The sequence below is a fragment of the Trachurus japonicus genome, chromosome 7 (assembly GCF_045865225.1).
Source record: "Trachurus japonicus isolate A0001 chromosome 7, Traja_1.0".
Taxonomy (NCBI): Eukaryota; Metazoa; Chordata; class Actinopteri; order Carangiformes; family Carangidae; genus Trachurus; species Trachurus japonicus.
This window is the reverse complement of record NC_140913.1, coordinates 30,093,039-30,106,748: the sequence shown is the minus strand read 5'-3', so window position 1 is coordinate 30,106,748 and position 13,710 is coordinate 30,093,039. Positions and strand designations below refer to the sequence as shown.

The 13,710-nt window shown below is 40.9% G+C and overlaps 1 protein-coding gene across 1 annotated transcript; it reads left to right on the top strand.

The window, feature by feature from the left end:
- The first annotated feature begins 985 nt into the window (after window positions 1–985).
- On the top strand, window positions 986–8,898 carry ocstamp (osteoclast stimulatory transmembrane protein). Its single transcript, XM_085783231.1, has 3 exons — window positions 986–992; window positions 6,280–7,337; window positions 8,459–8,898. Exons 1-3 carry the CDS (start codon window positions 986–988, stop codon window positions 8,810–8,812), a joined length of 1,419 nt encoding a protein of 472 aa, XP_085639357.1. The 3' UTR covers window positions 8,813–8,898.
- The last annotated feature ends 4,812 nt before the right edge of the window (window positions 8,899–13,710 follow it).

Sequence of the window (13,710 nt, the reverse complement as noted above, 5' to 3'; positions counted from 1 at the left end):
TCAACAAGAACAACAAGAACAACAAAACAACAGCAACTTTAGATTTTAAGAGTTCTTCTTTTTTTTGTATTGATGCTACTAGGTCGACCTCTGCTGAAACAATGACAGAAACATCTTTTATTAAATATATATATTTTTGTGTAGAATCACTAAGAGATCATGTTACATGTTTGTGTTTTTAACACGGCTCGTGTTTATTGACCAAAGCCGCGACGCATAGAGAAAAATATTTTAAATTAAATCTTTTTCTACATTATTAGATCATGAATCCCGACTAATCAAAGTGTAAATTTGTTATGTTTTTCTAGGCAATGTGATTTTCATTCCTACAGTTCGACTGCTGTTACGAATAAAACGGTTTGAGTTTGTATTATGATCATTTAGTTTGATGTACATGGTGTGCGTGTCTGTGTGTGTGTGTTTACCTGTCATTACCAGAACATCTGGATCAGATAATTTGTGTTTTAGGTTTTAATGGAAAACCAACAGAAACGTTTAAACTCTGGTCGTCGTGTTTCTGCAGGTGACGGTTGTAAATCCCTCCCGGCGTTCACCTGCTGTTGTAAAGCGTCTGAAGTCACAAGGCTCAACAACAATAGTTAACTTGTGTGAGGTTGTGTGATTACTCAGTGTTTGCAGGGGTCAGTGCGGAAGGTCACGTGGCGTCTACATGCAAAACTATAAAATACCTGAGTGGCCAGAACAGGACGTACTGAAAAGTCAGCACAAGACGAACCACACGACATCTTCATGATTATGATTTTTTTTTCTTTAATTCTTGAATCTTATTTGTCTGTAGTGACACACTGGATATATAATTTAATTTAATCTAACGTACATGTAGTAACTCATCTGTAGCAAATGAGAAGTTAAAAGGTCGTAGACACAAGAAACAACGATGAGCTTGTTTGTAAAAATGAAACATAATGAAACAAAAAAAAAAAAAAGTGCCAAGAAATGAAAGAACAATTGAAGGGACGAAAACATGACGAGTAAGGAAATGGTGGGTTCAAATAAAGGAAGTGGAGATCAGCAAAAAAAACAAAAAACAGGAACATCTGGAAGTAAAGTGTGATGTAATTACAGATTTAAAGTGAAAAAAGTTTTATTCTGCAGGTTGATCAATGCTACAGGTGCATGAGGAGGAAAAGTGGATCTTCAGTATTTAGAGTATACGTACTGTATACAGACGGTATAACACACACAAATGTCAAATTACACATTGACACCAGGAACAAGTGAATAACATATTAACAAAGAAGCATCAGTCACAGTTTAACTCTGAGTCATTAATCCAGTGGTTCCCAACCTTTTCTGGCTCGTGATTGACCTCATTTTCACATCAAGATGCGCCAGCTCAGATATTTTTATACGCTGCATGTTACTTGAACTTGATTTAAATTTGAGAAAGTGAAAGTATAGAATACAGTTGTTTAGGATTGTGTGTGCTTTAATCATATTTTAATCATATTTTTTAATCATAATTTTTTAAAGAATAATAATTAGTTAAAAAAAATATTTTTTATCGGTAACTTTTCAATTATCAACTTACCAGTTACTGGATATTTCAGGAGACCCCATTTGAATTCCAGGCGTCCCCATATGGGGTCCCGACCCCAAGGTTAAATAAAAAACACTGCTCTATAATAAAAAACAAAAAAAACACTGATTAACCTAAACAAGAATTATAACTATATTCTATAAGAATAATAACGAATCCATTAAAACACTGTTAATTAACAGACATTTAACACGGTGGTAAGCTCGTTAAAGAGTGAGCTGATCATAGATAATAATGATTTGTACTAAATAATAAATTAATAAAACAACAAAAGGTATTTAACTCAAACAGATTATTCAAAATGTAGATTTTAAATCCCAGTTGTTTGGAGTTTAGATGTTTCCTGTCATTCACACATTAAAATGTTTTTTTTTATTTATACATTATGTGGACAAACAGCGGCGAACGTGTGTCTCCGGCTTCACACTGAGGGACAGAGGACGATGATGGACGGACGATGTAAGAACAGTTTGATTCATTTGTTTATTTACAATCTGACAGGGCGGTGCGTGGCGCAGTGGTTAAAGCAGAAGTAAGTGATATATTTGTGTTAATATAAGTCTTAAATAGTTATATCTTCCGACAGCAATCACTTACATAGAGTGTTTGGTCTGAAACACGGGTCTGTCAGTCCCTCTGCTCTGCTCTGAGCCGAAGAGAAAACATTTATCGTATCCTACAGTTTTTATCCAATGAGGAGAGAGAACGGCATGCAGGGCTGTGTGTGCAGCCAAGGAACGCCGTGAATGTGGTGACGTAGGGACGAGGACTGTTATGGTGCGTTCAAGGAAACTCGTATTTTTCCGACCGTGAAGTGGTACCAGTTTGATCTGGTACGAGTTCACCGGTCGGAAGTTACGAGTGGCCGTTATAGTGACTTTCACCGGTAAAACAGGTCGGAAAAACACGAGTGGGTTGCCTGGAACGCTACAAAGTCGTAAATTGTGACTTGAAGCTGTAATTTACGATTTCAAAAGCCTGCCTGGAACGCAGCATTAGCGAAAACGACCGGACCACTTGCTTCTGCTTTAAAAAGCGGCCGCCCCATGTAGAGGCTGCAGTCCTCAACGCAGGCGTCCCCGGTTCGAATCCCGCGTCGGGCAGACCTTTCCTGCATGTCATTCCCCCTCTCTCTGCCTCCACCTTTCCTGTCTATCTCACTATGTACTATCAAATAAAAAGCCAAATATATTATATATATATATATATATATATATATTTACAATCTGACATTCAAGTCTTGAGATTGGGCCTGTAGAAGTGGGTCCAGGACTGAGTCCAGGTCCCTCCACACCAGTGTTTTCCAACCTTGGGTTCGGGACCCCACGTGGGGTCGCCTGAAGTGTCTATAGTAATTGATAAAAGAAATTACTGATACTTTTTATTTTTAACTAATTATTATTCTTTTTAAAATTATGATTAAAAACACCACAGACAATCTTAAACAACTGTATTCTCCTACTTTCACTTTCTCGAATAGAAATCGAGTTTAAATAAAATGCTGCGTATAGAAATATCTCAGCTGGTGCATCTTGATTGACGGCTGAGATCACCAGAAATCTGTGATGTCAGAATGGGTTCACGAGCCAAAAAAGGTTGTGAACCAAACCGCTGCTCTGCACTCTGTCAATCTCAGTGTGTGAATCAAACACACACACGGGACACATGACATCAGTGACATCGCGGCGACTGTGGCGTTAGTTGGTGAGACCTCGTTGAGTCACATTGTGCATGTGAGTGTGTCACATCTCATCCGTCCATATGATTCTGCCTCACGTCGGTTCACATGGTGAGAAAAAAAAAAAGTGGCTTTTGCATTTTTCCCACGTGGGAACTTGAAGGCGACACACAAACACCAACATGACTGTGACTGTGACAGGAAGTTCCTCTTTTCACCTCCACAGTCCAACAGTTCACCGCCGCAATGAAGGTCATCGCTGCTCTCAGGTAAAATACTATCTATCTATCTATCTATCTATCTATCTATCTATCTATCTATCTATCTATCTATCTATCTATCTATCTATCTATCTATCTATCTATCTATCTTTTATTTTTTATTTTTTTTATTTAACCTTTATTTAACCAGGCGAAATCAATTAAGAACATGTTCTTATTTACATCTATCTAATACTATCTATCTATCTATCTATCTATCTATCTATCTATCTATCTATCTATCTATCTATCTATCTATCTATCTATCTATCTATCTATCTATCTATCTATCTATCTATCTTTTATTTTTTTATTTTTTTATTTAACCTTTATTTAACCAGGCGAAATCAATTAAGAACATGTTCTTATTTACATCTATCTAATACTATCTATCTATCTATCTATCTATCTATCTATCTATCTATCTATCTATCTATCTATCTATCTATCTATCTATCTATCTATCTATCTATCTATCTATCACCGTCTTGTTCTACTGTAAAAGTGGCTATAATTAGTATTTTTATGTGCACTGAATGTATAAAATGTGGAAAAGTGTGACAGTTTCCGCTCTTTGTTTTCTGTCCAGCTGCAATTTTGTGTTTTGATTTTCAATGTTTTCTTAGTTTGCTCAGATTCAGCTTCAGGAAGGATGTTGAAATATTACATCTTTGTTTATGTCCAGATAATCAGTTTGTGTTGGTTCAGTTGTTTTTGTTTGGCAGTTTCTAGTAGATTTTTATTACGTTCTACAATCTTTTTATTCTCCCGGTTTTACAGTGAGTCAGTTCATCCAGTTGTTTGTCATCCGGTTCTGTAAATGTGGAACAAATTATACAACAGTGTTGGAATATACTTCTTATAATCAAAGTATTTTACAGTTTTTTTGACTCATGTTTCATTACTGTAATGGAAACTGTCACTGATATCTATATCACAGACATGTATTTATGACGTACTGTAGTTTGAAGGGATCATTCATACACAATTTAGAGTCAAGTGTGATGGTTTTTGACCTGGGAACTGAACCAGGAACCTTCTTGTTGTGAGTCGGTGTTCACAGCTGTACACGATGAGTCATACACAAGTGATTTCTTTTTTTGTTTTTGTTTTGTAACAGATTTGTAGAGAACTGTTTTCCACTCCTTTACACACACACGTCCTGAGAGATTTTGATCTGTTGTGACTTGTTGTATTATTGTATAATATTTAGTCAGTTTCCAGTCTCTCTTTTTTTGGTAACCCTTTAGTTTACAGGCCGTTAATTAAGTGATAATGTCAAGAAATGACAATTAATTACGTGATAATGTCAAGAAGTATCCTAGAAATAACGGTCAATTTAATAATAATGTCATGTTTTTCATAAAGGCAAAAGATTACACATGCTTTTCAAGCTTTGAACTTCAAGATTCAAGATTCAAGAAGACTCTATTGTCATTGTACAGCTGCACAATGAAACTCTGTTGGCAAACACTCAAACAGACAATCACTAAAACACCAATGACGCCATAAAATAACAAGCAAAAACTGCAATTGACCGTTATTTCTACGCAATCAATCATTATTTCTTGGCGATATTTCTTGACATTACTATGAAATTGGACGTTATTTCTAGACTATTTCTAGACATTATGATGCAATTAATTGTTATTTCTTGGCTATGTCTTGACATTATTAGTAATTAGCGACCTGTTTTTATTTTAAAGCAGAAGTAAGCGGAATGTTTGTGTTAGTAATATAAGTCTTAAATAGTTATATCTTCCGACAGCAATCACTTACATAGAGTGTTTGGTCTGAAACACGGGTCTGTCAGTCACTCTGCTCTGCTGTAAGCCGAGGAGAAAACTTTCCTTGTATCCTACAACCTTTATCCAATGAGGAGAGAGAACGGCATAAAGGAGCAGTCCTCTCTGTGTGTGCAGCCAAGGGATGCGCGTGAATGTGGTGACGTAGGGACGAGGGCGGGGACTGCTAACTCCATCGGCTGACAGGAAGTTAGCCAAAACGACCGGATCGCTTACTTCTCCTTTAAAGCAGAAGTAAGTGGTCCGGTCGTTTTCGCTAATGCTGCGTTCCAGGCAGGCTTTTGAAATCGTAAATTACAGCTTCAAGTCACAACTTACGACTTTGTAGCGTTCCAGGCAACCCACTCGTGTTTTTCCGACCTGTTTTACCGGTGAAAGTCACTATAACGGCCACTCGTAACTTCCGACCGGTGAACTCGTACCAGATCGAACTGGTACGACTTCACGGTCGGAAAAATACGAGTTTCCTTGAACGCACCATAACAGTCCTCGTCCCTACGTCGCCACATTCACGGCGTCCCTTGGCTGCACACACAGCCCTGCATGCCGTTCTCTCTCCTCATTGGATAAAAACTGTAGGATACGATAAATGTTTTCTCCTGGGCTCAGAGCAGAGCAGAGGGACTGACAGACCCGTGTTTCAGACCAAACACTCTATGTAAGTGATTGCTGTCGGAAGATATAACTATTTAAGACTTATATTAACACAAATATATCACTTACTTCTGCTTTAAGTATTTTTTTTTGGGGGGGGGGGGGGCTTTTAGGCCTTTAATTGACAGGACATGTAGGAGTAGCAAGCAGCCATTTAGGGAATTGAACCAGGGCCGCTGTAGTGAGGATAATAGCCTCTACATATGTAATGCCTGCTCTGCACCGAGCTAAACAACGCCCCAGTTCCCAGTCTTTATCTAAACTAAACTAACATCACCAGCTACGAAGTGTATTTATCAAAATGTCAAACTCTCCTTTAAGTTGTTAAAGTTAAAGTTGTGGTTTCCGTCCTCAGGAGCCGAGCCTCGTGTTGGAGACAGACGCTCGGATCCGTCCTGTTTAATCTCTGGGACGTTTACTCCGCTCCTTCGCCCTCCTCTGGCCGGGACGTCCTCGCCCTCCTGTCCCTCTGTCTGTCTCTCTCCGTCGTCACCGGCCTCCTCCTCCACCACTGGCTCCTCCGGACCCTGAGGTACGACCCCGAGGTCTCCGTGCCGACCGCCGTCCTCTACGCTCTGACCGTGTCGGCGGTCTCGTCGCTGTGCCACCCGCTGCGCTGCGTGCTCACCATGACGCTGCCGACCGTCTGCACCCGACAGGGCCGCACGCTGCTGGTCTCGGCCTCGGTCATGATCCTGGTGGTGAACGTCGTCCCCAACGTGGCGGCGAACGTCGGGGCGGTGGCGCGAGTCCTCAAGTGCACGGCCGAGGGCTTCGCCGGGACCCTGCTGAGCTCGTCGGAGCCTTGGAACAGAGTGAAGCGAGACCTGGTCGAAGAGACGATCAAGGTGAAGCGGGAGGACCTGAGCTTCGTGACCAACCTGAGGAAGCTCGATCAGTTCACGTACGTCAACGTCTCCGGGGTCAAACGCCGGTTCAAGATGATGATCGGACAGATGGAGGGGAACTTCTCGCACGCCGGGAACCTGCTCAGAGACGGGAAGCTGCTGGCCAACAGGATCCTCGCCGCCCTGTTCGTCGCCCTGCTGGTCTTCGAAGCGGCTCGTTACCTGAAGTCCTACCTGACCTCGGTTCAGTTTGACAACCGCCACGTCTCCATGGAGATCCCGCAGAAACCGACGCCCGCCGATCAGAAGAAAACTGCTAAAAGGAAACTCGCTCCCACCACCACCAGGTGTAAAGTCACGAGTGAGGAGTGCGCCTCGTGCTTCGTGTCGCTGGTCGTTGTGACTTTATACTTCATTGCGATCACTGCAATAGTGACTTTAGATCACGTCGTGTATCACATAGTGGAGGTGGTTGTGCCCTGGCTGCTGGATTTTCCACCCACGTCTGCAGCCATAAGTGTCAGTTACAAGGTAACACAGCTCACGGTCTGTCTCACCACTGCAGCTCATTTGTCCCTTTAGGTAACCCCTTTAATTTACAGGCTGTTGATTACATGATGATGTCAAGAATTAAGCTGCGTTCACACCGGACCTTTTGTTTTTGTCGCTGTCGCTCGTGTCGCTCCAAAAAAAACGCTCTGTCACGCAGCTGCAGTCGCTCGTCAGTTTGGAGCGATACAACAGATCGCTCTGATGACGTCATTCAAGCGATTCTCTTCCCGTTTGTATTGGCCCAGCACGGCTGACATTGTACCTGCTGCCGCCGTTTACCTGTTGTGGAAGTCCCACAAGCGCCGTACAACATCAAGTCGGCTTTGCTCTGCTGGACTGGCAGAGTTGTATTGCGTTTCCATGATTTCAGTAGTTGTCATAGTTACACATAGATTACGGCAGCCAATCAGCGCGGAGCGGATCCCCAGCGATTTTTCTCTTGAGCGATTAAACACTCAATCGCTCGTTTGCATTGACTTAACATGTAAACTCGTCGCCAGCAAGAAAAACAAAAGGTCCGGTGTGAACGCAGCTTTAGCCAAATATAGAATTAGCCATATAGCCTAAAATAAAGGCCTTAAAGGAGAATTCCGATCATCTTTGACCCCTAAATCGTTGTCCTGATGGTCACCCAGTGTTGGGGGGAGCAAAAAACCGGAGTTACACCATGGCTACCCGGCGCTAGGGATAGCGACAACCTATGGGGGCAATTCTTAACCACAACAAACACTCAAAAAACAATCAAATATCTATGGTAGGCATATATGACTCGAATCCTTAAGCCTACCACACACATAAAGATAATCTGTCTGATTTTGCCCTGATTTTCCCCCTTCCGACCAAGGACAAAAATCGCCCGATTATTTTAGGCTCTCAAGATTATCTTTCTCCTGTGGTGTGTTCTCCCGCCAATCGGCTCGTAAAACAATGGTCACCGTTTGGACCAAAATGTGTGTATATTACAACGCAATTAATTGTTGTTTCTTGGCTATTTCTTGACATTATCACGTAATTAACGGCCTGTTAATTAAAGGGTTACTCACTTTTCAGTTTTTTTTTGTTTTTTTTTACATATGTTTGTTTTTGTTGTGTTTCTCCAGGTGAAGCTCTCCTTCCATGCCTGCTCTCTGTTATCTCAGCGCTGCGACACCCCGCTCACCGACTTCCACAGGGACTACAGGTGGACGTTCAGCCCCGAGCCGTCGCTCTGCGATGCGACGACGACTTCGGCTCCAGACCTGAGAGTCACGCTGCTGCTGGGATGTCTGTGGCTGTTGAGCTACTGCCTGGTGTTCGCCGAGGTCTACGCCAGGAGGCTGCGCAGGAACATCTCTGCCTCCTTCTTCAGGGAGCAGGAGGAGAGGAGGAGGGTTTACCTGATGAAGAGAATACAAGAGAAACAAAGGAAGAAAGAGCAACAAGAGACGGTTTCTGTTCAGGTCGCCTCGGGGTGAAACACTGAAGTGCATATCTAAATTTTTCTCTCATGTCTTTGGCCCTTCAAGCTGCCGCCACAGAAATCCTCCACAGGCAGGTTTTAATCCCCAGAGGATGAAGCTACATCTGTGGACGTCTCTCCTCAGAGTTTAACATCCAGTTGGTTTTTTAGTGAGACGTCTCCACAGATGTCGGACCAATCGTCCTGGGATTTGTCTTCAGACACTGAAAGGAGCCCAGAGACCGAGTCCTTCTCCTGAGCCGAGGTGCTGCAGCACCAGCAGGTCGACGTCTTCACTTGTCCAACCTGGAATCATGAAACACTGTTGAAAGAATCGGCACAAAGTAAAGAACAGAGATTTATTTTAGTGACTTTTGAAATTAACATCACAATCATCACTGAATATGATTTAAACACTTTAAACCCATCATCAGGTCAACATTCAATGTCTCACTAATTTACTTAAAGGGATAGTTGTTGGATTGTGTATTTGATGAGTTTGATGAGGGAAACAAGAAATCCCATGAGCCTCCATATAGCTCTGAGCAGCTCGCGGCTCTGCTCCGCTGTTCTAAAAATAACCCACTGCTAAAACTATACAGGGATGGCAATGGGCCAATTTGCCAAAATGTTGAAAATGTTTGACATTTATGTCCCTTTATCAAGAATTACGTTGACATGTACTGTATGTCACTACTTCCATCACATATAAACATCCTCTATGTACATATGTTTAAAAATATCTATATGATCTTTTTTTTATTTGGTATAAAATGTTGCAATGTTAATTACAGACATTAATTAAACAGCATATAAATAAAAAATCATATATATAAAATGCTTTTTTTTATATAACAATCTTGAGGATCAATGCATATTTTAGATTAACCAACATACATAACCATACATATTCCAATGGACTAGACGTGTTAACATATGACATTTCTAATAGTTTCATATTATTTTTTACATAAACATACAGTGGTGGCCAAAATTATTAGAACAACTGACTGATCTGAAAATACCTGGCATTTTTCTGCCTCCAAAATATGATTTAATTTCACAGTGATCATGAAACATGCAGATGGTTGCTGCATGTGTCAATATATTCCCTGAGAACTTCAACATAAAGTTATCGCATCCTGCCTTCTGCTACTCAAGCCAAAGGTTTTCCTTTGAATGTAAAATAGATCCATCCAGTTCATTTTCCAACTCGCCCCAAATTTGCACAATGGGGTCGAGGTCCAGACTTTGTAAATGATTTGACCTAAACTTTCTTATGATGGCTCTATTTATAGCGCATAATGATGATTAATGGCCAATTCAACAACTGAAATGCCAAGTGTTGCAATAATTTTGGCCACTGTATGTTATATATAGAAACTCTCTATATATACATTTATGACATAACTGCAGCGTGCCCCTCGATTGTTCCTCTTTCTCAGTTTGTATCATCGTTTTGTTTCGGTAAAGTGACGAGAGCTTCCTGTGTGCGTGAGTCGACATCGACACCTTTTCCTCTCTCAGCGTATCAACACTTCAACAAACTGCTCAGAGGCGCCCACACTTCAATGTGGTTTTTGAAAAGATGCAACACAAACAAAACATCTGTGCAGCTTTCATCGCCCCTCTGTTTGTGTTGCAGGGGCCCACTTTTTTTTTGTTTTTTTTCCACAGGAAAGGAAGTTGTGCTTTATTTTTTTTCTGTGTTTGTTCATGTTTGGTTTTATTTTACCCCCTCAGTTCCACTAGATGCCACTGTGGTGCTTCAGACAGACGAGGACAACACCTCCTCCTCCTCCTCCTCCTCCGGATCTGAGCAGCAACAGATTAGATCTTGCCAATTTCTTTTTTTCCAATATTGCACTGGCCTAGATAACATTAATAAATTAAACGAATACGTTTCATGCACACATGAAATAATTCACGGGGCTATTTCAGTGCCGCCTTTATGAAAACAAGACTCTCTTCCTTTTCCTGAAAAACTCTTTTGCATATCAGTTCACTCCTGCTTTAAATTCCCATGAGGCTTTGGGAGTTTATTTTAAGACGTCTTCCAAGAATAATAATAGAAAACCTCCTTATCATCTATTTTTACTCCTGACTTTTTATTATTGTCTCAAAATTCGGCAGCAACCTGTGTAAAAAAAGAAAAAGAAAAACGACCGTCCAGAAATGATAAATAATTCATATATTTTATTTTTCCCTCTCACATAAGTGTGTTGCTCGCTAAGAGTGTGTGACGGCTTTGGTCTTAAGCTCATTGGAAATGCACTCGACTGAAAGATGGATTATTGCTTCAAAATGTGAATAAATATGAACCCGAGGCCCAAATTTCAGCCCTTTGAGGTTGCAAAAAAACATATGCAACACAGTATTATACAGAATGTATTTGTTCAAGCTCTAGGATGTAAGATATTTAAAAAATGAACACACCATATTTGGCGCCTTTAGAAACTTCAAGATGTCAATTACAAAACTTAAAATACGTATTTGAAGATGTTTTGATGCGTCGTTGTTAGACACAGTATCTGACAGACTTGTTGGCATGCAGCCGTTCAGACAGACAATTACCTGGAGATGTCCTGCAGGATTTTTTTCTTTCTTTCTTTCTTTCTCTCGTTCTCTCTTTCCTCCTCCTCCTGTGAAGCTGTTATCTGTTCATTAGAGACACTCTGCTGGAGCCGCTGAAAACTATTCCCCCTCTATAAAAATGCAAGCATCTCCTGTGTATTAGCATTCACGTTGGACACTGCTGTGCACAGATAGAGGGCCAGAGGTCAGTCCCAGCTCTAAGTGGTTTGTTGGAATCTGTTTTGATAGCGTTTGGAGAAAAAAAACAGATTAGATTTTTTGATTTGTTTTGAAATATGGGTTTTAATCTGAGCCTAAATGTTTCTGTTGTTGTCCCTGTTGAGAGGAGGAGCACCGGCTTGTAACATCCATCCAGCATCCAGCACCGAGTCACAGACACAGACAGTCAGAGAGACTGCCGGGAGCTGAGCTGTGAAAGCTTTCCCAAATGTCACAGGAATAGTGAGAATCTTAATCTTCTGATGTGTGTTTCTATTTGTCCCTCAGGAGAAGTCGAGACAATCGGGAAGTCGAGAATCTGAAAATGTCAATTTGTCTCTTTTCCACGCAGGAGGATGATGAGTTAACTAAATTATGTCTGAAAAAAAAAAAAACACAGTTGGCTAAGGCTTGGTAATTAGTGCCATTTCAGTTCAATGGCCAGTCAGTGCAGTGTGGATGATGCGTTCAATTGCAGGCTGCACCTCCTCCTCCTCCGTTCTTTCAATAATTACAGGGTTTATGGTCACATGCATGGCCGCGGTGGTTGACATGACGCCCCGAGCCCTGGATGATGGGAGGAGGAGGAGGAGGAGGAGGAGGAGGAGGAATTGATTTTCAAGTTGGTGGCTGAACAAAAGCAGTGTGTTGCAGTAAAGTGGTGTGTGTGTGTGTGTGTTTGTGTGTGATGTGAGAGCGATGGATGGAGAGAGGGAGGGAGGGGTGCACTGGGAAAATAAAGAGAAAGAGAGAGAGCGAGAGAGAAAGAGACATATGTGGACGAGTGCAGCGGCTCTGGAGGAGGACGAGCAGCAGTCATCGGTGTTTCTTGGTTCACTGCACCTGAGAGTCAGAGTGAGCGCTGCCTCCTGGACGAGGATGGTGAGACGCACACTTCACCTCTCCTGATACATGATATTAATATATATAGATTAATTCTTCTGTGGTTTTATTTACTCCCACTTGACTCAACTGTGAATGTTTTATTTCTGCTTTATTTCAGAAAAGTGGAGGATAGCATTTTGTTTTTTGTTTTACTGAGAGGAGGTTCGTCTTTCTCTGGAGGAGAAGGTGAGTGTCTTTAAATTTGTACTTTTTACTTGTGAGTTTAAGTGGAAAAACTCAAAAATGATGGCTACATGATTACGATGATGATACTGTATGCTGAGGAGGGCAGTAGTTTATTCTTAATTATTCCTCCCAAAGTCAAGTAAACAAGAATACTGATGGATTTTTATGATTAAATATCATTTTTGTCTTCTCTCTTCACTTTGCTTCAGAACTAAAAGTTGAATAAAAGCCATTAATTACGATGCTGAGCTTTAATTTTACATCTCTTTAGTCTTCACTAGAGAGTATCTGGTGTATTCATAATCATATTAAGTTTACCATACAATTTTAAAATGTATATTTCTGCCTCAGATCTGTGTATATATATGTAATGTACCTATTGTGTCCTTATATAAATCACAATAATTAAATTTAAAAGTAATTAAACCTGCAATAACAAGATGAACCACTAGGGGGCAGTGGAATTATATCATCACCTTTTGTATAGGTGAACCTGTCTATAAATACTGCAGGTGCTAATTTATACATCCTCTAACTTATGTTGTGAGATTATCATTGATCTGGAGTCTTGTTTCTGATCACCTGATGAATCAAAGTCCAATACTCACTCACTTAAAAGCTGCAGCCGACTCATCCTGAGGGGAAACAAGAGCCTCTTTATCAGATAAACGCTCCGTGATGAACATCCACCACGACACAATGAGAGCAGCGAGAGAGAGAACAAACAGTGAAGTTGTGTCAGGGCACCTAAATGATAGATTGATGCTATAAAAATATTTATTATAGTCACTTTATGAACGATGTTGGATTATATCATCTTAAATTCTTTATAGTCTCGAACCTAGGACTTTATATTTTGGGATGTTGGAGAGGAGGGAGTTGCAGTTTTCTTGTTCGAATTAAAATACAGTCTTTCTGACACTCCCTTAAAGGGATACTTCACCCAAAATCGATAATTCACCAATTTTATATACGCACCGTCGTGCCATGGAGTCATCAAAACGCTTTAGGAGTTCCAGGGGCGGTCGGGCTGGCAATGGATTTTCATAT

Coding starts and splice junctions, on each gene's coding strand:
- ocstamp (XM_085783231.1), top strand. Junction 7,338..8,458: donor CCATAAGTGTCAGTTACAAG/GTAACACAGCTC, acceptor GTGTTTCTCCAG/GTGAAGCTCTCCTTCCATGC.